At 35.4% G+C, this 27,962-nt stretch overlaps 2 protein-coding genes across 2 annotated transcripts; both read left to right on the top strand.

Moving 5' to 3' along the window:
• The first annotated feature begins 649 nt into the window (after positions 1-649).
• LOC147907366 (uncharacterized) lies at positions 650-6,619 on the top strand. Its single transcript, XM_087413177.1, has 2 exons — positions 650-2,383; positions 6,055-6,619. Exon 1 carries the CDS (start codon positions 1,328-1,330, stop codon positions 2,372-2,374), a length of 1,047 nt encoding a protein of 348 aa, XP_087269303.1. The 5' UTR covers positions 650-1,327; the 3' UTR covers positions 2,375-2,383; positions 6,055-6,619.
• A 155-nt stretch (positions 6,620-6,774) lies between these two features.
• Positions 6,775-8,301, top strand: LOC147907365 (uncharacterized). The gene has a single exon (XM_087413178.1). It carries the CDS (start codon positions 7,113-7,115, stop codon positions 7,944-7,946), a length of 834 nt encoding a protein of 277 aa, XP_087269304.1. The 5' UTR covers positions 6,775-7,112; the 3' UTR covers positions 7,947-8,301.
• Positions 8,302-27,962: the final 19,661 nt, after the last annotated feature.

Raw genomic sequence — 27,962 nt, 5'->3', positions numbered from 1 at the left:
TTAGACCACTGAATACGTCGAATGAATATTTAGGTCAATAATCGCTCATAATAAACTCCACTTACCTGATACCTTCTCAAAGGTATTTATAAGATATAAATCAACTGTATTAGTATATAAATAATTCAGGTATGCTTTGTAGACGTCATGGGAAACTTTATCAACCTTGATGACACTGTTGGGAGAGAATGTAATTCTCGATTATTGTAATAAATTCGAACATTACAGTTAAACTATGTGTATAAAATATTTGTTAAACGGGAGATATATAATATATACGTATATACTAAGAATAATTATAATTGTGATAAACGTCCAATTGTTGTCGCAATAATAAAAGTGAAATTCATTTCCATAAAGTTTGAGAAATTTTAAATTTTGATTTTCGAAAGGGACTTCTATAAGCCAGTGCTTAGCCAGTGTTTATGTTACGAATTCCTTCGAGGTAATTATCTCTCCTTAGAAATAAGAGCGCGCGACACTCCTTTGTGTCGCCTACGTTGGCTCGCTAAGAAAAAAAGATTCAATGAATATATTTGATTATTTTATTACTACTTGGTAATTATTTATTAACTTAGATCTCTAAAGATTATAGAAATGTATTGTTATACAGAAAAAGGGTATTGTATAAATTTATATATATATATATATATCTGTGAGCAATTGTGACCATAGTCCACCAACCTACCTTAGGACTTTGCCTCTAAGATAAGAATAGAAGTGAGACTAGATTCTATTGTGACCATAGTCCACCAACCTACCTTAGGACTTTGCCTCTAAGATAAGAATAGAAGTGAGACTAGATTCTATTTAGACTCATTTTCGAACCTTATAATGTGACCATAGTCCACCAACCTACCTTAGGACTTTGCCTCTAAGAATAGAAGTGAGACTTTAGAATAAGATTAGATTCTATTGGAACCTTATAAAAGAAAACCCTCAGACTGCAGAGGCAGTCTTCGATATATTGCGAGAGTAGTTACGTTTCTAAAAATTTTCCAAGTGACAATTGTAAAAAAAGAAAAGAGAATACAATAAAGATAATTTTTTATTTTGAAATTGTTATCACAAATCTTACAAATGGTGGCAGCGGTGCGGGATAATTAGCAAGAAAAACAGTGAAATTTTGCTTTTACTTCGAGGACGATATACTAGTCGCACTAGTTACCTTCAAGGAGGACTCGAAAATTATCCTGCTCTACCGAACTCAAGCAGACTAGCGTGGACAAACTACAGAGGGGTAAGCGACATTATCAACTCTGATACATCCACCGAGTCAAGTGCGGACAGTAACATACTAGAATCGAGACTCTTCATTACTGCTCCAATGTCGCGTGCACAGAGCCCTACTCGTGAGCAAACGCTCACTCTAGCAATATTAGCAGACAGAATGATCCAAATGATGGACACAATAACTGAACTAAAAAACAAAATGGAATCAATAACGGTTGAACACTATAATCCAACGCGACTTCAACAACCGAGCGAAATGACACCAGAAACTTTCGAATCAGGAACTGTCGAAGCACCTATAAAGAATTATAATAAAGCGATGCCATTGATACCCGATTTCGACGGTTCAAATATCGAAACTTTCATTAATCATATACAAATAGCCTCGAAACGACTGGCCGTGGATCAACATGAGCTATTTCTCTGTGGAATCGTCGCCCAGAAACTCGTAGGAAGAGCAAAACACTCAATACGAACGGATACCACCCCGAATTTTCCGCAGTTGTACGAAAAACTACGGTACCTCTACGGCAAAGCCAGGAATCTTTCCGCTCTGGAGGTCCAAAGAGACACCTGCATCCAGCGAACGAACGAGAGCATCGATGAATTCATAAATCGCTTTCTTCGAATCCAAGACGATATCATCCACACGATTAATTCACAGAGTACCGGCATTGCTACGATCTGTTTGCAAGAACAGATGTATCAGCAAAAAGCAGTCGAAGTATTTCGCCGCAACGTAAAGACAGAAATCAGTGATCATTTATACTCATTTGAATTCACCCAATTGAACGAAGCGTTTTCGAAAGCACGAGCCTTTGAAGCAGAACTCCAGTTAAGAAAGTTGCGAACACAACGATACGAAACATCCAAAAAACCGTTCCAACCCAGAACGCACTTTCAAACCAAGGAGTGCACCTACTGCAAGAGACGAGGACATGAAGAAAAGGAGTGCCGAACAAAAGTATTCCACCAACAACGAGGCCAGCAGAATTTTCGCGAGCGCCAGTCTTTCAACCGACCGCCGGACCGAGCATCGCATCATTTACGTGCAACCGATCAGGATCCGGACGAAAACCTCAGCGAAAGGTATACCAAGGACCCGGAGGGACGTACGTCAGAGCTCCCAGAATTAAGCTGAAGATACCAGGTCTTAAAGATGTCATATTTTTAGTAGATACGGGTTCCGATATATCCCTAATACACGAAATGTTTATAGATGATAAAAACTTGCCTAAAACAAATTCAATAATCGTATCTGGCGTTACAACGCATTCGATAAAAACTGAATACGGTGTAATAATTGAAATATTTGGGAAAAAACATACATTTCATGTATTAGACGATTACTCACCGGTACAACATCAGGGCATATTAGGTATCGATTTTCTCACGGCGAACAATTTTGTCTTTTCGAACGAATATTTAAAACTAAACGGAAAAGAATTCAAGCGATGCGATAAACCACTCTCTAACGACACGTATAAACAAAACGAAGTATTAGTTATATTTAAGGATGACACTGGAGCAATTACGAGGATGAACGATTTTAATAAACCCATACTGCCGACATATTTGCACTCTCAAATTAAAAGCGTCGAAGATTATTGCGAAGCACCAAATTATTCTATCACCAAAGAAACTTTAAACAATACGCGATCAGAATTATTAAAAGAAAATACTCGCCTCTTGCATCTCCCAGAACACTATAACGAAATCTGGGATATCATATTAGAATTCCACGATATTTTTATCTTACCAGGAGATCCTCTCCCACTCACTGATTTAATGCAACATGAAATCAAAACCCATGACGAAAATCCCATCCATATTAAACAATACCGTTATCCTCCGATACACCAAGAAGAAATAAAAAGACAAATTAAAGACATGCTTGCAAAAGGAATCATTCAAGAATCAGATTCACCTTATAATTCCCCTTTGTGGATCGTGCCCAAAAAGCAAGATGCTTCGGGCAAAAATAAATGGAGACTAGTAATTGATTACCGAAAACTTAATGAAAAAACCATCCAAGATGCCTATCCTCTTCCGAATATTGATGAAATTCTCGATCAATTGGGCAACGCGCGCTATTTTTCCGCTTTCGATCTGGCATCGGGCTTCCATCAGATCGGAATGAATCCAAAAGACGTTCCAAAAACGGCCTTCTCTACACCAAACGGACATTATGAGTACACCCGTATGCCTTTTGGTCTAAAGAATGCGCCTCCTACCTTCCAAAGAATGATGAATAAAGGATTAAAAGGATTGATAGGTAATAATTGTTTTGTTTACATTGACGACATAATAGTTTACGGAAAAACGATCGAAGAGCACAATAAAAATTTAAGAATCTTATTCGAAAGACTTAGACAAGTAGGATTGAAACTCCAACCAGATAAATGCGAATATCTCAGACCTGAACTTGAATACCTAGGACACGTCATTTCCGAACACGGCATACAGCCTAATCCTGATCGGATCGAAAAGGTCAGAACTTATCCAATTCCAAAAACTCCTAAGGAGATAAAACAATTCCTTGGACTTGTCGGTTATTATCGCAAGTTCATCAAAGATTTTTCCAAAGTAGCAAAACTTTTGACACGCCTCTTACAAAAATCCTCAATCTTCCAATGGACGAGTGAACAACAACATTCATTCAACTCTCTGAAATCAAAATTGACGTCACAACCAGTATTATCATATCCTGACTGGAATAGACCCTTCGTTTTGACCACTGACGCATCAAACGAAGCTATCGGTGCTATACTATCCCAAGGGACAATAGGCAAAGATAAGCTACTGGCTTTCGCCTCCAGGACTCTTAATAAAGCCGAAACCCGATATAGTACGACGGAGAAAGAATTACTCGCAATCGTATGGGCCACTAAACATTTCAGACAATATTTATATGGAAGAAAATTCACTATCGTAACAGATCATAAACCTTTAATATGGCTCATGAACGTTAAAGATCCTAATTCGAGATTAATGAGATGGAGATTAAAGTTAGAAGAATTTGATTACGAAGTAATTTATAAATCCGGGAAAACTAACACTAACGCTGACGCACTCTCAAGAATTCCGGTCAATGCAATTGATTCCTTCGTATCAGACGAAGAAATAAGAAAAATGCTTTCAGAGATTACGGGAATTAAGAAAGAAATTAAAATTGCCTTTAGTCAAGATCCGGTTCCGGACTGGATAAATATCGATCCGAAATCCGTCTCCACAATAAACTTTCGAAATTTAATCTTACCGATTCTTTGGGATACGAATACTAATCCTGATGAATGGACATTATACTTCGTAGGACCTGTAAACTCTAAAATTCAAGACTCAATTGACGAGTTAATCGACACGTACGACTTACAGTCTAGAACGAAAATTATAATAGAAGAACGACCGCCTCAATGGTTTAAAGAAAAATTTCCACTACCAATACTTACGGACGAATTCCTACCCAAGGGAAATCCTAAATTACAAAAGCACCATCACCTCCTTCTTCCATTCCCTCATCCTCGAAACCAAGTATTAACAAACACATAATAATAAGAAACCAGGTTGGTAGGCAGACCAACAAAACTATACTTTTTATTGAAACTCCTCCTGAGATCACGAGAGAAAACGAAATATACATATCGCCTCATGCCACTCACAGACAAATGAGTATTAGATTGCATGACTTTCTAACCGAGGACGATCATCATGTTAACGTAGTACATGACCAGAAAGAGATCAATAAATTAATTTCGGTAATTGACGAATATTATCTCGGAGATAAATTATGTATTCACGTTTCCCAATATCTTACAGAAATAACGAACAAAAAGGAAATTATATCAGACGCTCATTCTGGTATATTAGGCGGACATTACTCCGTCGAAAAAACACTTCAAAAAATCAGACAAAAGTATAATTGGCCTAACATAACTATCGATGTTAAAGAATTCATTGATAAATGTGAAAAATGTCAGTAATAAACCTGGTGCACAGAAACCTTATCTCTACGCCTCTCCCGACATTCCTCGAATGTCCAACGAAAAGATATCCATTGATATCATGGGGATTCGAAGTTACAAATAAAGGAAACCGATATATCCTTGTCACTCAAGATTACCTTACTCGATATATCCTAGTAGAACCGCTTATAGATAAATCGACTGCAGCAATTATTAGGGCACTATGGTGCTCCTGGCTGGGATACTTCGGTAAACCTAAGGAGATACTATCCGATAACGCCCTTGAATTCACGTCTAATGAATTTAAAATGCTTTGCGATAGGCTTAACATTAAACACGTACTTACCTCGGTATATCACCCGCAGTCTAATGGGAAAAACGAGAGGTCGCATTTAATACTTGCCGAATATATAAGGCATTATATTAAAGAACAAGAGCAATGGGATAGTATTCTGCTCCAGGCTATGCTCACTTATAATTGCACAATTAATAAAAACACAGGTTATACACCTTACGAATTACAATTCGGAAGAGAGCCCAATCACATCTTCAGTGAAGAAGATGAGCGATTAACTCTCCAAAATCAAATCGAAAACTTGCTTTCAACATGAAAATAAGTTGGAAGAAGCGCGCAGGAGCATACGCGACTATCAAAATTCCAACCTTCCTATCAAAACTTATATGCCGATAGAAAATAATGACTTGGTGCTCGTAAGAAACTTCAACGCCAAATCGTTTGAGGCACGGTGGAAAGGTCCTTTCCCTGTTGTCCGACACGATAAACACATAACTTACCACGTTAGGGAAAACGGTGAAATTAAACAATACCATCGAAGTGATATAAAATCATTTATTCCAGGCGATGGATTATCTGAAATGGATCGTCCCGATACTTCTCCTTTTGATACTTCAGGGTCATCCTATTAACAGCGCAGAAAAATATTCAATTACTCAACTAGACAACGATGAAGTAATTTACCTCGAAACTCTAAGCAAGATAAAATTATATCACGAGCAGTGGAAGATAGTTGTAGGATATAACCTAAACGATTTAGAAGATAATTACCATATACTTAAGAACACATATAAGGAATTATTAAAGACATGTTTTCGAAAGCTTGATAATCAAAACTGGATTTGTTCTTCCAGAAAACGAATTATAAAGCGAATAAATCAATTCGAAGAAATAGCGAATGATTTAGAAAATGTATTGTATCTAGCAGGACTCAGAACAAAAACAAGAACTAAACGCGGTTTATTTGACTTCATAGGTGAAGTAAGTAAAACTCTATTTGGAACTCTGTCCGATTCCGATGCGAACTATTATAACAGCGAATTAGATAAATTATATACCGATCAGAAAAATGTTATCCAGTACGTTAAAAATCAAACTAGTATCATACTTAAAACTTTACATACGAAAAAATTGTCGATGTAACTTCAAACGCGATAAGTCGCATAAACGATCAGTTTAACCGCCTCAGAAACTTGTCTCAGATCATTGAAGCAAATATTTGGATAGATGAATCCTTATTAGATTTAGACGACGAATTAAGAAAATTAATTGATGAAATTAGAGAAGCAGAAGAACTTATTACTAACGGAAGACACGGAACTATCAAGCCATACGTTTTATCACCCAGGGATTTATTCAACGCTTTGAGGCAACATAAACATGTAGATAATTTTCCCGTACCCTTAGAGGAGACGCAATACATTACTCTAATAGATATAAGCGAAATATCGATAGCATTAACAGAAAAACGATTGCTGATTCAATTAATAATTCCGTTAATAGAAGACAAATTCTTAGAACTAACTAAAGTAATATCCCTTCCTAGGCACGGATGGTTAAAACAATCCATAGTAGACACCACTCAAAAACTTATCCTATTAGATCCATTTAGAACTACGTTTATGCCTATTAGCGAATTAGAATTAAGCTCCGCAAAGAAACTCGGAAAATATCAACTATTAAAGCGGACATATCCCGATTATAAAATGGGTATAAAAGATAATTGTCTTACTGAAATAATTACAAAACGCGATACAGAAAAATGTACAACAAAGTATATGCAAATTCAAAATACATTATGGATCCAACTTCATACGAATCAAGATTGGATAGGAATTGCACCTAGAGAAGAAGCTTTGCATATACTCTGTTCCGATAAAACACCTCGAAATGTACGAGTATACCAAAATTTTATACTTCACTTAGAACCAGATTGTACAGCAATTTCCGAAACTGCAACTTTGAAACCCGAAAACTTATTTAAAGACGAAATTGAAATTCACAACACAATTCATTTAATAGATAAAATATCAATCAATAAAACGTTAGAGAAACATCAACTGACTGACATACCAATGGACTTAATAAGAAAAACTCATATTAATCCAGAGCATCTACAAACCTTAGGCAAAACAATAGACGAATTAGATAATTTAGCAGACCGAATATCACAGCATAAAAGAACTATCACTTGGAAGGAAACATTCAAGCATTATCTCCATTTAACCGGATACATAGCCCTTGGCTCTATCCTTTTCATGTTCCTCTATAAGATTGGACTATTTTCAAGTATAATTAATTTACTCAAGCAACTATTCGGAAATTGTTACAACCAATGTAGCTTTGGAAATCACGCTCCAACGCAACATGCCCATTATACCGCTTACTCTGCTCAACCCCCAAATCTCGAGTTACAATCAGGCGTATTAAAACGTTTGATTAACTATAAAATTTGATTACACTCCAAATTTCTTTATAAGGGGGGAGGTGTGACCATAGTCCACCAACCTACCTTAGGACTTTGCCTCTAAGATAAGAATAGAAGTGAGACTAGATTCTATTGTGACCATAGTCCACCAACCTACCTTAGGACTTTGCCTCTAAGATAAGAATAGAAGTGAGACTAGATTCTATTTAGACTCATTTTCGAACCTTATAATGTGACCATAGTCCACCAACCTTAGGACTTTGCCTCTAAGAATAGAAGTGAGACTTTAGAATAAGATTAGATTCTATTGGAACCTTATAAAAGAAAACCCTCAGACTGCAGAGGCAGTCTTCGATATATTGCGAGAGTAGTTACGTCTCTAAAAATTTTCCAAGTAACAATTGTAAAAAAAGAAAAGAGAATACAATAAAAATAATTTTTTATTTTGAAATTGTTATCACAAATCTTACACAATAACATTGAGTTGACTATTTTAGGTTCAATATTTGGGAATTATTATATTTTGGTCTTTAGCATTGTTATGCCATGCATTAAAGGATACATTTATTAACTCGTAGCCTTTTTTCTTGTTTCATTTGTTGTTAATTAGATTGTTGTTAATTAATTAGTTAATTGAGGAAAAGAAAATGAAAATAAATGGAAATATAACTATTGTACTATTATAGATATTGTGTTACATTAATTAGTTATATATTTCCATAATCATGGCAATATTCTATTTATTATAGCGAATTTTTGTTGTCAACGTAATGTCATGTTCATCAGAGTGCACCGGAAATTGTATGTGTGACGTGATCTCTTAAAGCTAAGTAGAAGTACGTTCATGTTTATTTTATTAGCGGACATTACAGCACCTTTGATGTTGGTGTTGGCCAAAATGGAGTGCGCATGCGCGAAATAAGTAAGTTGCCATTTAAATTTCTTTCTCAGTTGCTCTTTATTTTTCCGTTCTCTCTCTCTCTGTCTCTCTAGGTCGTTTGTGCATTTAGTGCAGTGCATTAATTTGCTGGGTCATAATAGCGGCTCGACTTATTGAAAAAAAGAAAATGCAATACTAAAAAGTAGATAAAAAATTCTGAAAAAATTCTTAGAGTTCTATGAGAAGAAAATAAATGATTTTTGTCTCTTGCAGTTTTTCTGTAAAGTTAGTGATAGTTTATTTAAGTAAAAAATGAACGTCGATAAGTCGGCTCACTACTATGATCCAGCAACATAATGCACTGCAGTGTATATATAAAAAATTATAATGACGCACGTATTTTATTATTATTAAATATAGATATTTCTTCGTAAATAGCTATCCTACAAAAAAATCATTCATTTTTAATAAAAGATGATTTTTAGTAATGTGTTAGGACAGGAACCAAACTGAAAATCTGCCGAAATGTGCAAGTAAATCCCAGCACTGCGCTAGAACATATTTTCACATATGCGAATTTAAATATTAGTTTAAAGATGCCACTAAAATAACTGTAATTAACATCCTGTCAAAATTATTACTATAATATTATAAGCTAATCTACAAGATTTGAAATTCATACCCTCCTATAAAAAGACAGTTAGTATTTGACGGATAACTTAACTTTTCTTTGAGGATAGATTTTTATGAATTTTACGTGTCAGTATACATTAAATTCCTTTTCCATTATAAAAATTATTCTCCTTTGTATCACATTAACAACAAAGTGAAGGAATATTATTAAATATCATTAGATGAATTTTAATAAATATTATAATCGCAGGTAACAATTAAAAGTAAATACGATTTATTTATTATTGATATTTCATTCTCTCAATACTACAGTAACGATTAGTTCAATAAAATGTGTATTACCATATATACAATATATTTTCAACGCTTTCGTGTAATCCCATATTAACTTTTTAATTATGCTACTATGTAATAATATCATTTTTTTTGTATGATGTACTGTTTTTCCTTGTTGTTCATCGAATGTAAAGAAGGACAAATGATGCATCATGCACATCATGCACTCATAATCTATAAGGTATTTACAAAACAGTATGTAACATAGAGAAATTCAAATTAATCTTATCTAAAACATAAAGCAATACAGCATATTCGCACGACTTATGTCGACTGACATAATAACTGAATTACTATAGTGCGCTGGGATTAAAATTAATCATGATTTTGGTGCACTTTTCAAGAGACGGGAAAATTCCAACCAAACTGAAACATATTAAACAAATCCTTATAATGTAATAAATAATATGATACTTATAATATAGTTCTAATTCTAGTTGTAAAATCTTAAATCTTGTCATAACAACCAGAAATAGTTTCTGATTGTTATGACAACAGATTTTGGTTTAAATACAATGCATTTAATTATACCCGCGCGCGCATCTTTTTTATATAAAACCATAACCAAACAAAATTTCTCATGCATTACTACGAGAATAGGAAGTCTGTTATATAACAGCGAAATATACCTGCGGTTATATACCTGCGAAAGAATTATTGTAGCCGACAAAACTGTAGAATACATCTGAAAGAAAGTATGCTACCATTATACTTAATGGAAACAGTTTTATTAATCTTTTTGCTCAGAAAGTGGTTCACCGGAATACCTCCACTGATCGGGACCCTAAAGTGTATACAACATATATGGACAGTTTTTGACATTTAAAATTACTCCTGAACAACGTTGACATATTTAAAAGAAAAAACTATTCCTTAAAACAAAATGATTATAATTTCTTCGTAAACCGTGTTTTTATTATTTCCTTCATGCCAGTGGCATTATAGACATCAATATACTACTACTACTACTAATTATGTTTAAATATATATCATTTGACAAAATTAGTGTTACACTTGGTTGTATACGGCTGTACGAAATAATTTGGCGTAACTCTTATTATAAGGAACAGAATAAATTATTTTGCGAATGCTGGCTATAGCCAGCGTTCGTCTATACGCTTTGTGAATGCCGGTCATAGCCGGCATTAGGAGCAAAAGAGTTAAATTCAAAAGAATTATTTGTAAGAAGATCTAGAATACGTTCTATTTTACATATACGCATTTATTTTGTTATATATATATATATATATACAGGGTGGGGCAGTAACTCTATTCACTTAGAGTGTTTCGCTATTTTTATAGATATGAAATAATATATGATAAATATATGATATGAAATAAGATATGATATGAAATAATATTTATTGAAAATAATAATATATTTTTATTGAAGTTGTATAGCATCAAGAGGAGTACAATATATTGGTAACAGTTTTAGTAGTGTATACAGTGGCGGTTCTAACCCTGGTCCTCTAAGGGGGGCGCGGGGCGCGGGGATATTCATATGCGCAGGGGAGTAGGCGCGGGGGTACTGGTTGACGCGGGGAAGGGAGGGGAGGCGCGGGAAGTCCCGGTGCTATCGGTGTTTACTGATATGATGAGTCCCAACGCTATCAGTGTTTACTGATATGATGATATGTATCGCCATGTTATGGTGTCACATATTATTGGGACCGCCGCCGCCGCAGACCCCGCGTCCATCCTAAAGTGCGTTTCGGGCCATCATCGCAGACCTCTATCCCAAAAAATGCGTTTCAGACAGTCACTGTGGAGTCCACTCCCTAAATGCGTGGCAATATTATAACGCGAACAAGAAATATTAAAGAAAAAAAAAGAAAGAAAAAAACTATACAATAAAAAAAAATATTCTTATTTTCTCCACACTCTCTCCCTTTCCGTCCTCTTCCTCCTCCTCCTCCTCCTCCTCCCCATCTTCCGCTGAATTCTTATTCCTCTTCCTCCACATCCTCATCGAGATTGTCGATGAGATGGTTGAATAATTGATCTACATGCAATTGAGTGAGTGAGATCAACTATGATATTATTCTGATATTAATCTCCTCTAAGAAAGAGGAGAAGGAAGAGGAGGAGGAGGAGGAGGCAGTCTCATCAACTTTTTGTTTTTTTTACATGTTATAACTGCGCAATAAAAAAATTATCACTTCACTTAATCACAAAATGTGCAACAATATTCTATCATTAACGCTAAATGGTAGAATATTGTTGCACGTTGGGGAAAAAAAATATCACTCAGGTCTTAACATGTCTTACGCGCGGACAAAACAGGACAAAGACTGACGTTGAGAATCGATCTTCGCTGTTGAGAAGCAAGCCTACCTAGGATCTATAGGGGGGTGGAGTTGCGAGGGGGAGGGGAGCAGTTGTATATAAAACTTTAGATCATAAGTGCCATCACGAAAAGTTATCGCTATAGCGCGTCGAGATATATAGGATGAATGGATGGGATGGGATGGGATGGATAGTAAAGAAAGGACGGGAAGTAAAGAAAGTACATATATATAATGATATGAACAAAAAAAATTTGCGACTCGCGGGTGCAAAATTGGAATTGGAGCGACGTTTCGTGCACATTGGTGGCGAGTACGCGAGTGGCGAATACGCGAGTGGCAACGAACGATCTTTTGTCTGGCGAGAGATCGATGCCGCGTTTGAGAGTCGTATATTGACACGTGTGGTGATAAACTCTCACATCGAGCCGCGGCGGTTTTTAGAAGACGCTGGCGATGTAGTGCTCGAGCGAGTGCGAGACGCTGTAGAAAGACACGGCAGTGTAAAAGTGAACACCGCATTCATTGGCGAGTTTGCGACGAAGGATAAACGTGCTAATAAGAACATAATTACAAAGAACAGCGAGATATATCGTTGCACCGATATGCACGAATGGTACGAGCGACACATCGTCGAGCCTATCCTAGCATCGTTCGAAGAATTCCAGGAACGCGACAGCGGTGGGCATTGTCGTGAATCCTCAATTTGATAGTGAATGTGAATAAGCATAATCCAATACACGCGGGATGTCACATCGAAGTGTCACGAGAAATAGCGACGAAATGAGCGGTGATCAGTGTTTATTCAACAATGCATGTTTCGCGTGGTCAGTGGTTGCCGCTCTGTACCCCGCAGAAAGACATGTAAATCGGGAATCATCATACCCGCATTACATCGCAATATTAAATTTTGCGGGTATCGAATTTCCAATGACATTAAAAGACATTCCAAAATTCGAACGGTTGAACGCGGTGTCGATCAACGTCTACAGCATCGAAAATAGACAGGTCTTTCCTCTGCGGCTCACCAATGACAAGAAGAAGAAGCATGTCAATCTCCTGTACCTACAACATTCACGCAACGACAGACTCACAACATTAGACACTTTGCGTGGATAAAAAATCTATCCCGCCTTGTAAGATCACAAATTACTGGGAACGAGAGCAGGAAATATTTTTGTGATCGGTAAATATAATAAAAAAATAGTCAATAAAAACAGTAAAAAAAAATAGAAAAAATTTCTTTATTATTTGTAGGTGCCTTCATTACTTCAGTTCGTGCGAAAAATTGCAGTCGCATGAAGTGGACTGCCAGAAGATCAACTGCGCCATCCGACTGCCGAGCGAGGACGATAGGTGGCTCGATTCGACAACTATAACAATCGAGAATGAGTGCCGTTCATCGTCTACGCCGATCTGGAATGCGTCTTACGCAAGACGAAATCCGATAAGGAAGACGCATTGTCGTACGCGTATCAACAGCATGACGCGTTTAGCATAGGTTACTACGTGCGATATGCGTACGATGACGCGTTACCGTCGTATCACTTCCGTCGCGATGAAGACTGTATAGCGTGGTTCGCACGACAACTCAAACGATTTGGCGCATCACGTGAAAAATATCGTATCTACCAAAGTGCCTATGGAAACGTTATCTAAACAGCAATGGGAGGCATACCGTAGCGCGACGCGTTGTCACATCTGCGAGAAACCGTTCGCGTCGGACGACATGCGGATTCGCGATCATTGTCATCTCACCGGTAGATATCGTGGTCCAGCGCATTCGAATTGTAATTTAAATTATAAAAATTCGTTTTATATTCCAATCGTATTTCACAATTTATCAGGCTACGACGCGCATTTTATAATTAAGGAATTGCTACCGCGTACGGTGGCCATGTAGATATACTACCGATAACTAAAGAAAAATATATTTCATTCACTAAACATCGATAGCACCAAAGACACAAATGAAAAGAATTTTCAGAAAAATTGCATAAAATTAAGATTCATTGATTCTTTCAAATTTTTAAATGCAAGCCTTGATAAATTTGTCGTATCTCGACAAAGATAAATTAAAAATTGTACGTTCCGAATTTCCAACATTATCAGATGAAGAATTTGAATTACTCACACGAAAAGGTGTCTTTCCGTACGAGTACATTGATTGCGTCAAAAAATTGCAGAATGCTTACCACCGCGCGAATTATTTTTCAGTTCGTTGACAGGCGATACAGTATCCGAGAGCGATTACGCTCACGCCGCGAATATCTGCAAGCGATTCTCCATTCGAACGCTCGGCGAGCACAGTGATCTGTACTTGAAAACTGATGTCTTGTTATTAGCAGGCATTTTCGAAAATTTTCGCAATAGCTGCATCGCGAGTTACTGTCTCGATCCCGCGCATTATTATACATTGCCAGGTTTCACGTGGGACGCCATGCTGAAATATACACGCATAAGATTCGAGTTGCTCACCGACATTGATATGGTCATGTTCATCGAGCGCGGTATACGCGGCGGCCTCAGTCAATGCTCCAGCAGATACGCGCAGGCTAATAACAAGTACATGTATTCGTTCGATCCATCGAAACCATCGTCGTACTTGATGTACTACGATGTGAATAATCTGTACGGATGGGCGATGTGTCAATCTTTACCATATACCGAATTTCGGTGGGTCGAAGACGCTGCGAACTTTGACGCGATCGCTCCGGATGCACCTACCGGTTATATTCTCGAAGTCGATCTCGAATATCCGCAGCATCTACACGACCGACACACTGACCTACCTTTCTGTCCAACGCGCGATAAACCGCCTGGCGCGAAGATAAGCTTCTAGCGACGTTGTACGATAAGCAGCGTTACGTCATCCATTATCGCAACCTGCAGCAATGTACTCGTCACGGTCTTCGCGTAATAAAGATCCATCGAGTGCTACAATTCGCTCAATCTCCATGGCTCTGCGATTACATTGAACTCAATACACAATTTAGAACGTTCGCGAAAAACGATTTCGAAAAAAATTTGTATAAGCTAATGAATAACACAGTATTCGGTAAGACTATGGAGAATGTGCGCAACCACGTTGATGTAAAATTAATAACAAAATGGGATAGACGGTACGGCGCGGAGGCAATGATCGTGAAACCGAATTTTCACAGCTGCAATCTTTGCGGAAAATTTGATTGCCGTCGAAATACGCAAACTCGAGGTGAAATTCAACAAGCCGATTTACGAGGGTATGTGCATACTCGACATATCGAAAGTCTGTTTGTACGAATTTCATCATGAGTACATGTCACCGATGTATCGCGACAAATGCAAGATCATGTACACCGACACGGATAGCCTCATTTACTATATAGAATGCGACAATGTTTACGAGACTATGAAACGCGATATCGCTAGATTCGACACAAGCGATTATCCGGCAGACAACGTGTACGATATGCCTCTCGCGAACAAAAAAGTACTCGGCCTGATGAGAACAACGTATTAATGACCGAATTTGTTGGACTTAGAGCGAAGATATACGCGGTAAGAGTGGATGGCAAGGACATTAAAAAGGCGAAAGGCGTAAAGAATAACATCGTAGCGCGAACGATAACGTTCGACAATTACACGCGATGTTTGAACGAAGAGATTGAAATGACTCGCCGTCAATCGTATACGATCTAAATTACACGAGGTGTACACGATATCCAAATCGAAAATCGCTCTGAATCCATACGATGACGAACGATACGTCGTACCGGATTCGACGGAGACGTTACCATGGAGACATTGGCAGATACCTTTGTAGTACAATATATGTATTATGCTATTATGTATTACTATTGTATTTTACACTTTTTTTTTTACATTTGTAGAAGTATTATTTTTTTATGTATTACGATTATTATACTTTCATATAATACATATCACATGTTTTTAACATTTATATACGTATTATATACTAGTATTCTAATTTACTTTACTTACTTTATGTGTGTCATATTTTTTTTGTATACATTCTGTCAAAAAAGTACCTGGAATTGGTCAATAAAACACAAAATAGTTATTATTCATTCAAATTTATTGTATCGCTTTCAAAGTAGGCTCCTTTCGAAATAATACATTTATGCCAACGAATAATCCAACCATCAAAACATTTTTTAAACGCATTTTCCGGAATCGACTTCAGTTCTCGCCGCGAATTCTCTTTTATGTCTTCTATCGACTGAAAACGAGTGCCTCGAAGTGGTAATTTGAGTTTTGGAAAGAGAAAAAAGTCAGCCGGAGCCATATCTGGTGAATACGGTGGTTGTTCGATGATATTTGTTGAGTTTTTGGTCAGAAATTCGTTCACAATGATAGCCTTGTGAGATGGTGCGTTATCATGGTGCAAAATCCATGAGTTTGTTTTCCACAAATCTGGCCTTTTTCGACGAATTTGTTCTCTCAAACGCCGCATAACGCCCAGATAATATTCTTTATTTACCGTCTGACCTTCTGGCAAAAATTCCGAGTGCACAACACCACGACAATCAAAGAAAACAGTTAACATCACTTTGACTTTTGATCGACTTTGACGTGGTTTTTCACCACATCTCGACCGCTTTTCAATGCACTGTACCATTCATATGCACGTGTTTTTGATAAAGTCGATTCACCGTAAGCCTTCTGTAATATCTTCAGCGATTCGGCACACGAAATTCCATTTGCAATACAAAATTTGAGACAAATTCTTTGTTCGATCTTTTCATTCATTGTAAAAATCGCAAAACACACTTGAGATGAACTGATAAAATCGAGCACTATAATCACATTAAATGACAGATGGCACTCCAACTCCGCGTCAGTATAGAGGACAGTTATGCCAACTTAGCGACAAAAAGAATTTTGACAATTACTTTAAGCGGGCTTTTTAAATGATCAATTCCCGGTACTTTTTTGACAGAATGTATATATTCGTATATATGTACAGGAATGGGCAGTAACTCTGTCCATTTAAAATATTTACTGCTATTTTAAAAAATACGTAATAATATATATATATTGAAGTTGTATAGCATTAAGAAAATATACTGCTAACAGTTTTTTTATGGATAGAGGCGTTTCGATGATCTTCACTTTTTTAATGAAATTGTATAATGTTTTTTACACAATATAATAAGTATTCTGCATGTAAAAGATAGTGTATCAAGAAACCAATAGTTTATGAGACATTTTATACTTTATTCTGGCATAATGTCGACGTAAAATATTTAATAACTTATAAACAATTAATTTTTTTATAATGTTTAATTTTATAATAATTTTTCATAACCTTAATACTTTTATAAACGGAGTATATATTGATATGAATAAGTTGATGGAAAGAAACACATAGTTGATTAAAAAAAAATATGTTGTTAAAAAGGATAATTTTTTAAATAAGCATAACTATGTATTTTCTCTTGATTTCAATTGATTTATCTCATTCATTCTATTTATAAAATTATTAAGGAATACAAAAAATATTAATAATTTACAAGTTATTTAATATTTCATGTCAATATATGCCAGAATAAAGTAGAAAATATTTCGTAAATAATTGGCTTTTTGATATATGTACCACTTTTTTAATAGTTTTATGTATATATATATATATACCATATATATATATATATATATATATATATATATACCATATATATATATATACGATTATTACATACTTTTATATTTTTATTTAAAAGTGGACATACCTTACAGATAAAATTATATCCAAAGTAGTATTGTCCCAAGCCAAATTCTACTTTTGTCTGCTTTATTTGCAATATAAACTGCAAAATCTAATTGAAATAAATAAGCGTTCGATATACACTAACATGATTAACATTTCGGATACTTGCTAAATTGTATTAAACGGATAAGTAAATTTAAGACATTATAAAACATCAATTATGTTTTAATATCACAGATATCAAAGAGCAACTCTACATTTAATGATATTCTGTTATTTTTAACTTCAATATTAGTCAAAATTAATCTATTTTTTAGTTTCAAAATATAGCATAATAATGTCTGAACATAGTAAGTAATGAATTAAATTTGAGTCAAATTTAATAGACACAACACTACAGCATAAAAATAGTACCATATCATTTGTAGTAATATTTGTACTTTGAATATTACGTTTAGTTTGCGTGATATAAGACACAGTTATAAGTGAATGTGCCTATAAATAAATTATAATTGTTATAATAAACCGAAGACATACGAAAAGTACTAAGCAAAATATATTTTTAACGTAGAATTCAATATAACAATAATGTTATAGATTTCACTTATAAACAATAATGTTATAACTTGCGGTTCACAATATATTATTTTACGTAATTGAAACTAATTATTCGTAGAGAAAAGCCCCCTATTATGAGATATGTACCTAATATGAGATAGCGGCATTTCTGCTAAACTAATAGACACTATCTATCCACCATGAATTTATTGCTCTTGGATTGAAAACTATTTAATATTCATTATTAGATCATGCCTGTAGTCACTGTAAAACAAGATTTTAGAATTTGGATGTCTTCAAGTTTCAATGAAATGAGCAGTTAAACCTTGTTTATTATTTGATAAATAAATATTTGGCAATAAATTCTTCATATATAATAGAGTAAGGTCGTACTAATAGAAAACTAAGATATGTTAAATTGTTTAATTATACAAGTTTGACGATCGTAAGGCGGAAAATCGTAATATGAGATACTCAGAGTATTCCTAATATGAAATAATGTTCCTATGTTATAGTAAAAATCGTTGCTAAAGTATAAATGTTATTGTACATTAATAAAGACAACTGGAATGAATGTCGAGTGCCTATATCTGCGATGCTCGATTCCAATTACCTGAAAACGAGTTCTGGGTATAATCTATCGCGTGCTCATTTTTCGCGCACTGGCAGTGTTTGTTTGTATTTTAAAAACACTAAATAAAATTTTTTTAATTGCAATACTGATATACTTTGCTATTTGTTCACTTTTTACATTTCTTTAATTTAAAAAAAAAATGGAATTTGAATTAAATTTTATGTAACGTTATCTTAAAACTTATTAAATTTCCTTCAAAATGACTTACTATTTTTTTAAATTCTGCCTATAGAGGCACTACTTCTAGCATTTACACAAAATAAATTCGGTGTCTTATAATAGGGGCCTTTCCTCTACATGTACATATAAAGAGTGTACCATTTTAACAGTTGCATCAAATTATTTCAAATCAATACGGAAAATAATATTTCAGATAAAAGAAACGATTTTAAACGGGACATTCTTTTTTAAATACTTTTTGAACATATTATTTGTTACTTTTTTAAATACTTTTTGAACATATTATTTATTGCAAACATCTAAAAAATATTAGGTTGATAATTTAAGAATGTTTTAGATATACCTACAAAAAGAAAATGGAATTTGGACGTATGCTTAACATTTCAAATAAAATATATACATATAAAAGTTGTGTGTATAAGATCATATTTTTGTTTAATAACATTTTTGTAGTATTTATTTTAATTGTTATTATTTTCCGTGAAAATTGTATTTTCTTGTTATCGTTAAATATTAAATTTCTTTTAATGACAAAAAAATTTACATTTTTCTTTTATAAGTGCTTTAAATATTCACATAAAATAATTTATGCAAAATTTTATTGCGATTCACTGATTATTTACGAAGATATATTACTAGAGATAGAATAAAGTATTTTGTTTATTTACTGGACAACTAGTTCATTCATCGCATTGTAACTCTACATATATAACCCTGAATACATAACGAATTTATATTAAAAAATTGAGATATTTAACATTTTTTCTATAATATACAATGCATTTTCATATATTTGTATTAGAACACAGATTAAAAAAATACTACTATTTAGTAAAACTTATTATCCAGATAATAAACCTTTGTCACATTATTTTTAAACGTGATTTAGAATAATCTGTAATTTTCTTTTAATTTTTTTATCATTTTGAAAATATGTATAAAACATCCTTAATTCTCTGCCTTTACATTTAATTGATTATAATACCCATTCGAATTTAAATTTTTTCCACCGTATAGTTTTAAGGGGATCGTACAGACAAATATTCATATTGTAAATATCACTTATACACAGACAATTTACAAGTCATCGATACATCATTACATACTACTCAATATCTCATGCACATGTAGATATACGTAAATTTTCATATAACAATAAATTCTAATTAAACGTCTAAGTTCAATTTTTAAAAATCCACATTGCTCTCTCTCTCTCTCTCTCTCTCTCTCTCTCTTCTTCGTGCAAATTGCTAGTCTGTGGACTATTATTTCATAAGTACACATTGTACAGCTTTAATATGAAGCAAATGTTGTTACAACATAACAGCTCTGGAGCACCATATTGGATAAAGAAAATCTCAATTTCGAAACTTTTGTCGTTCTCAAGAGAGAGTAGAAGACTCTACTTCGCAGACATGAGCAGCAGAATGAATTTTGTCCAAAAATTTATAATTCAATTTTAATTGTTTTAAACTATAATTCGTTTACAGATAAAGAAAAAGAAAATCAAAAAACTATGCGCCTTACAGAAAATAAATTTTTCAATAAGCTAAGAAATGTTAAACAAAATTTTGAAACAATTGCTAAAAATATTAAACAAATGCATTTTGTTAAAGGAGTTTTTACGTTTTAGGGGTAAAAAATATCAATTATTTTTGCTGTTTTTGAAAGCTTATAGTCATAAGAATATCTCACAAAAATGTTTTTTGGAAGAATAATAAATTGTTCAAGATATACGAGATAAAATGATATATTGTGTGTCTCATGATCAATTTAATAAAGCGCATCAATCAATTGCTATAACCGGCTCGCCATTATTTACATTCAATCTTTCAAAACCATTCTAGAAAGTTTTCAATAAAATAAATTTCGTTCCCATCTGAGCGTCACATTCGTTTCTAATGGATAGACGGAGCGATACTTGTACTAAAATAATTCAAAACTTTATTCGCCTTTTTTCTTGTTTTTGAATATGGTCATCACGATTCTAAAAAAAGTGAAAGTTCCACTGACTTCTACTTTTATGTTATACTCAGAAAATATGCCATTATCGCCTATGCTAGAATTAATAGTCTATGTAAATTTTTTTTGAAGGTCAAATAAATGGAAAAATGTTAGGAAAATTCGAATTGTTTTTTCAAACTGTTGCCATTTTGAAAATATGCATATGATATTATTCATTCTAGTTCGGGCGAGAATTACAAGTCCATTTATTATAAGTGTTTCGTCCAAACCCCACATGCATGGAGTTGAGGGGATAAGCGCAGCAGAAACCGAATTATTAGATCGATTTGGTCCAGGTTCAGAACCGCAATGGAGCCATGGGGAAGAACCGCAAATCGGAAGGAATTCGCTTCGTCCTATAGCTCCTAACGAGCTGAAAGTCAAATGGAGGGCGAAGTGAAAACTTACCTCAACTCGTACTCCGCTAAACGGACATACGAATCGGACGTACTTTTTAATTTAAAGAGCTCACTATGTCGGTTGGGGCGCACTTTATGCGGAATTTTATACAAATTTTTTGAAACGCATTTAAATTCTTCGACGCAGGAGACTTTGGATGTGGAATCACTTTGGATCTGTTCCATTGCGGAGGCAAATTCAATAGCGTCTAATTCAATCGTATCATAACTACTTATCGACATGCGGTTATCCCTTACAGCCAGGGAGGGGGGTTACTTTTACTGTTAGTTTTCATTACTCTTTTATGACAATTTTACCGTTATCTTTTATGTTACAATTTTACCGTCACTTTTGCTGTTATTTTTTTGATGACGTTATATGTCAAGATCAAATTCATTGAAGGTGGAAATTTTGACCGTATGTTTATTCGATTACATTACTGAACATTTTCTTCTTTAGCAGTGTTTTCTAAAGGTAGTCATCTTTTATAAATATTTAACAATGAAAAGTAGTGATTAATTATTTATTTTAAATAATTTTTGTTTAGTTTATTTTCAAAACTCAAAATAAGTACTATATACACATGTTTTGTACAGACAATACAGAAGACATACATATGTCATCAAGTATTATGTTGTCAAGTTCATGGTCATTAATAGACACGGCTTCCATTTTTTATATGTTACCAAAAGGTCTTTATGTGTTTCACACTGTAAATATTTTGATGCACAATGTCATAATAGATTACAAAGTAAATGTATACACAGGTACAATACTAACCCAAGGATAACTGCAGAAATCAGAGCACTTAACATAATGATGTTTGACGGATATTCGGTCAGAAACATAAAACACGTTACAAACAAAAACGAGATAAAATTTATGTCAAAATTAAGAACAAAGTAAACAAGAAAATTCCAATATGCAAATTGATAAAAGACGTATGCAATCCATCCGATTATTATTCGAATTATCTATTTACGTAGCCTTTGGTATTCCTTTGGCGCTCCGAGAGATTCCAACGTGTCATCTACTATAGCAAGTTCACGTAAGCACATTTCCTTTAAAAAAATCATATTTATCGAATATGCGACACAGAAAAAAATTATTATAAATTTATATGAGTAAAAATTGATATTCCAATATGTACAGGAAATGTGACAGATAAAGAATTATATTTTAATAATGTAAGCATCAAAGTGTCTGTGTTGAACTGTCCAAAATATTTATTTTTATTTTTATTTAATTTCTTGCTCTATGAAAAAGATTACGTGTAAATAAGAGTAATAGATATGAACATAAAATATGATATAATAGACTAAAGCAGTTTGCAGATAGTTAGCTGTCAGCAAAACTGCAGTTACAAAGCCTATTAGTAACAAAAAACTAAGGGCCACTAGGCATAAGCTCGTTGCATCTTAGCCGAGATTTCTACATAGACGACCTATTAACGAGAGCCAACACGCTGTCAGAGGCGATAATCATTCGCGATCAGGTAATACAATTGCTTAAGCTGGGCTCTTTCGAGCTTAGCAAGTGAGGATCGAATTGCCCGACATTACTGAAAGGTGTGAGCGACTAAGGAGAAACTCCACTACTGTTCGACAAGAACAGTGATTTTCGTGTTTTAGGGATCCTTTGGGACAAATCAGACGACACATTCCAATTCTTATATTTAGCCACCTTTCGGAATACTTCACGAAACGTTCGATACTTTCGGACGCCTCCAAGTTATTCGATCCATTAGGGCTCCTTGATCCAATCATAGTAATTGCTAAACTAATAATCCAAGATTTGTGGCAATCAGGAGTAGACTGGGATGAATCAATCCCTCAAACTACTTACACAAGCTGGTTTCAATTCAAATTGCAGCTATCGACCTTGAGTCAGCTGCGAATTCCTCGTTGCGTTGGAACTTTAGCGAACCCTGACGTAGTTCAAATTCATGGCTTTTGTGATGCCAATCAGCGCGCTTATGGTGCTTGTATATACCTTCGCTTCAAGGTTAGCGATCAAGATTATCAATCAAATTTACTTTGTTCTAAGTCACGAGTTGCTCCCCTTAAAGCTGTCTTCTTGCCGCACCTATAATTGTCCACCGCTTCTGGCACAACTGTTCGATAAGCTCAAATTATCTCTTGATTTAACAAATGTTAAGGTATTCTTATGGTCGGATTCTACCATAAAATAATAAAAATGATGGGTTGTGCCACCATAGAGAAGAATCTATTAACTCATTGGGAAGTAAGCTTCGCGAAAGTATGTCCGCTGGATTGTTGCATGACGCTACATGACGTCAATCGTTCGGATCGGTCAGACGTTGGATTTCTCCTAAACGGGTTTGCCACAAATACTGTCCATTTGCGAGATGACGAAATTATCCAACTTAAGGCCTTTGGAAGGCCGCCGTTAAGTCGGCTAAGTTTCATCTCACTCGTGTTGTAGTTGCAACGAGTCTAATCTCCGAAGAACTTCAAACAATTCTTTGTGAAATAGAAGCCATATTGAATTCACGACCTCTCGTTCCTTTAAGTTCAGACACTAATGATTTATCTTATTTGTACCCAGAACGCTTCCTGATCGACTAAATGGTTTTCCTAACCAGGATTTAACTGATATAAACACTAATGTACTATTGCGCTGGCAACTAATTGAACAAAAGTGCCAGCACTTCTGGCAAAGATGGAGCAGTGAATATCTCAACTCCTTACAAAAGAGACACAAGTGGAAGGTAGCCAAACGTCAACAACTGCAGCCCGGTCAGCTGATTTTAATCAAACAACAAGGCTCAGCTCCTTCTCAATGGACCGGAAAAATTGAAAGCGTACACACCTAGGATCCGACGGTGTGGCAAGTTCGGCATTGTTAAAACGAACAAGGGCACCTATGTTAGACCGCTATCCAAACTAGCTGTATTGCCCGTGTAAAATTGTTATTGCACTATTTATGCATTCCTCATTTAGTTTTAGTTTCTACATTGTACATACAACTACATTAGTTTCTACTTTGTTTCGTAACTATTTATCAAGTTTCATGTATCAATAATCCTAGTGAAAACTATTTAGTCAAGGTGATGTCAATATGACGTCAAATTAGGAATATGATTTCAAAAACAGTAATCAAAATGATGGTAAAATGATGACTACATGACTGCAAAACATCCCATACCATGACGGTGATCTTGATTGTCATTTTGATATTTGTTTGATGTTATATTAACAATTATCTAGCAAAAAATTAAACTGTTATTTATTATTATAATGACGTCCAAATGACGTCCTAAACGTCAAAATGCCGTTAAGATGATATCAAAATGATAAGTAACGTCAGCTTATTTACTGGAAAACTCTGTATAGAAATAGATGTAAGATTAATCTTTCTCTACTAATGTAGATTTATTTTAATTTTTGGTATATATAGTGTATTCTAACTTTTTTAATTCTTTGAATTAAGAAAAGATAAAAAGTACATTAAATCAAAATTAAGATTAATCTACATTATTAATAAAAACATATGCATTAATTTTGCATGTATTCATATACAAGATTAACTTGATTTTTGAACTTAAAAGTAAATAACATTTGAAAGGGAGTATAAAATAACTATTATTATGTTGCATAGGAATTGTTATTAATATTACTTATATTTGTAAATATAACAATACTTGAAATTAAAGTAATAAAAATATATCTGTGCGTGTGTGTGTGTGTGTGTGTGTGTGTGTTTTATAGAGAGATATATCAAATATATTATAATATATTGAAATATTATACGTTGCGATACTGAAGTGATGAAATACTGAAGTAATGAAATTAAGATCGAAACATATCGCTCGCAAAGATTATAAAATTTCCAATCTTTCCAATTTTTTGAAATCATAGTAATCAATTAATGTTATAAAATAAGTAACAATTAAAGTTTTTCATGTACAACTATCGGTAACACATGTTTCTTTGTGTATACGTGTGTATACGTGTATACTCATATATAAACATAAAATTATATCTAATATAATACACAAAGTGTCCTACAAACTAATACCAACTGAAATATCTTTGAATCTATAATGTCTAGAGAAAAATTTGTATAAACTGCAACTCACGAGCGTGACGCAACTTCATCGCGCATTCACAGCTAAGATTTTCTTATGTAATTGAATGACGGGTGACGTTAAACGAAACGCGACAGAAATGCGTCTTCGCGCGGCCGCTATTAAGGGCGACACATAATCAAAACAATAGTTGGGCGCCAGGCACGAGCGAGCGTGTTACTCTTTCTCGAAATTACGCGATATTTTCTTTATGCAATATTCTAACGAGCTGTGATTGTCGACGGGCTTTCAACCGGTCAGCCTCGGCTCAGCCTCGGCAGAGGGGGCGGTTCGTCAAGGATAGCGGATCGTTTGGAGGAGCGAGCAGGGACGGCAATAAGCACACCCGAATTAACAATAGCAAAGATAACAAGTATATTGAATAAGTCTTCGACTTACATTTACATCTGCCGACAAAATCGTGACAATAGCTCTAATTGAATGCGATAATGGCTTCACACAGGCCTCGATGCTTTACGCTAGACATATCAATTTCGTTAGATTCCCGCGGCACAAGCTCATGCCATACAGGAATACTCTCGTAAATTATACGAACAAGACTTCGCCACCTCAAAAATACGATGGAATTCGGATTGTAGCGTGGACACGGCGTGATCTCGTGCGCGTCATCATTATCATTAATCACTATGACACAGAATGCCGATACTCTAACAGACGTGTAGATCTTACGCTGCAAGCTTCCGAAACGACAAGATACGCGCCGATAGTGCAACATGGTACAATACAAAAGAAACAGAACACGCGACAAACGCTTACAAGAAATGATGAGGTTATGGTCTTGGCGGACGCAGTAGAATTTCACCCGACTATGATGGACCGTCCCGGGAGGCAACACGCGTACTCGAACTCCCCGGAAATTTAATGCACGGCAGTGCGTTAGCTATAATATACCCGATAGGGTTATAATAAAAGTGTGCCTCCCGGATTCGGAAACCGGCGACTTTACAGCCTATAACGTTCGTCCCATCATGATGAGATGCTCGTCTCCCACTGATACTCGCCCTGGTCGTCTCCTTTCTCGCCCAGTTCTTGTCTCTCCACGAGGTCCTGCATCCTTCCATGTACGCTCGCTTAGCCGGCCACAGCACAAGTGTCGGGCGCTCCTCCCGGGGGCATGCAGGGCTCGTTATCCCCGCGAGAGGGCCTTATCGTTCCTTATTGGTTCCGCGGCTCCGCTAATCGCGGGAACCGCGTCAAGCCCGTGTCGCATGCCCTGACGCGCGAAATTCGAAAGGCCGCGAGATCTTTTCGGGCCGCCTCGTGATCTTGAGGCACCTGCTCGGGGCTTTCGCCGTTCTTGGAGCGTAGAGTCCTTGGACTCCCGTCCTGCCATTCCAATTGTTTGAGATCGGTAATTCGAAAAGAAAAGCAAGAATTCTTTCAGTCGACCGACAGTAATTGTCATTGAACGCATGCATAAATTGAGCTCGTGATTTCATCTCGAGCATGATCTTAATCCTCGTTAAAATCATCGAATTCGTCGTTCTTTGTTCTTTTTAAAAACAATTCGTTACACGCAAACAAGTTGTCGTTACCGGCAACGGACAATCGAAAGTTCTAGAACGATTCAATTCGCGCACGCGAGCGCCGCGCTCCGACAAATACGTCACGCGCTGTCACCAATCCCACGCACGGATTTTCTGCCGCGCATGACTGTTACGTTGAACGTCGCTAGAAAAGAATCCAAAGCGCCAATCAATTTTGTACACCTAATGCCACGTAATAATTACGATTATGGCAAATTTTTATTGGATTTTTCCCAAAAAAGAAAGCTCAGGCCGAAAGCAATAAATGCTTCGATCTCGCCGTCCTCCTTCTTACTTCGAAAAAGTTCTTACTTGTAAAAGTTCTTAGAGTCTAACAGTTCTTAGAGTTCTTAGAATCATAATCTCGCTTCGTAAAATCGCCGTGCTAACCGCTTAGTGAAATCGCTATAAACCGAATCCTTCGAGAAGTGCCGAGAAAATCGCCGAGATTTTCCATCACCGCGATTCCAAACTCAATTTGGAAAAGATGACCGCATTTAATATTCTGTTAATCTAATATTTAATTAATTATATTTTTTGACTCTGTAACTGATTATATTAAAGAAATTCTTTTGTTAAATTACAAAGAAACTGAGTTCTCTTTACTGTCGTGTCATACCAGCCGTGTGTCGGTCTCGCACTCGAATCTTTTCGCGCGGTGCGCTCTCGCACATTTTCTGGTCCTTCGAGCCGGATTCTCGTCGGCATCCGCAGTGTCGAGTGCATCGCGTCCAGTGCGCGCATTATCAAGAAAATCAGAGAGAGAAGAATTCGCAAGTGAAATC

The sequence above is a fragment of the Acromyrmex echinatior genome, chromosome 14 (genome assembly GCF_024713525.1).
Source record: "Acromyrmex echinatior isolate Ae372 chromosome 14, ASM2471352v2, whole genome shotgun sequence".
Classification (NCBI taxonomy): Eukaryota; Metazoa; Arthropoda; class Insecta; order Hymenoptera; family Formicidae; genus Acromyrmex; species Acromyrmex echinatior.
The sequence above is the reverse complement of the archived record's forward strand: the minus strand, read 5'-3'. Positions and strand labels throughout refer to the sequence as shown.

Bases quoted from the DNA above. Each gene is read 5' to 3' on its own strand.
- LOC147907366 (XM_087413177.1), top strand. From the start codon at position 1,328: ATGTCGCGTGCACAGAGCCCTACTCGTGAGCAAACGCTCACTCTAGCA.
- LOC147907365 (XM_087413178.1), top strand. From the start codon at position 7,113: ATGCCTATTAGCGAATTAGAATTAAGCTCCGCAAAGAAACTCGGAAAA.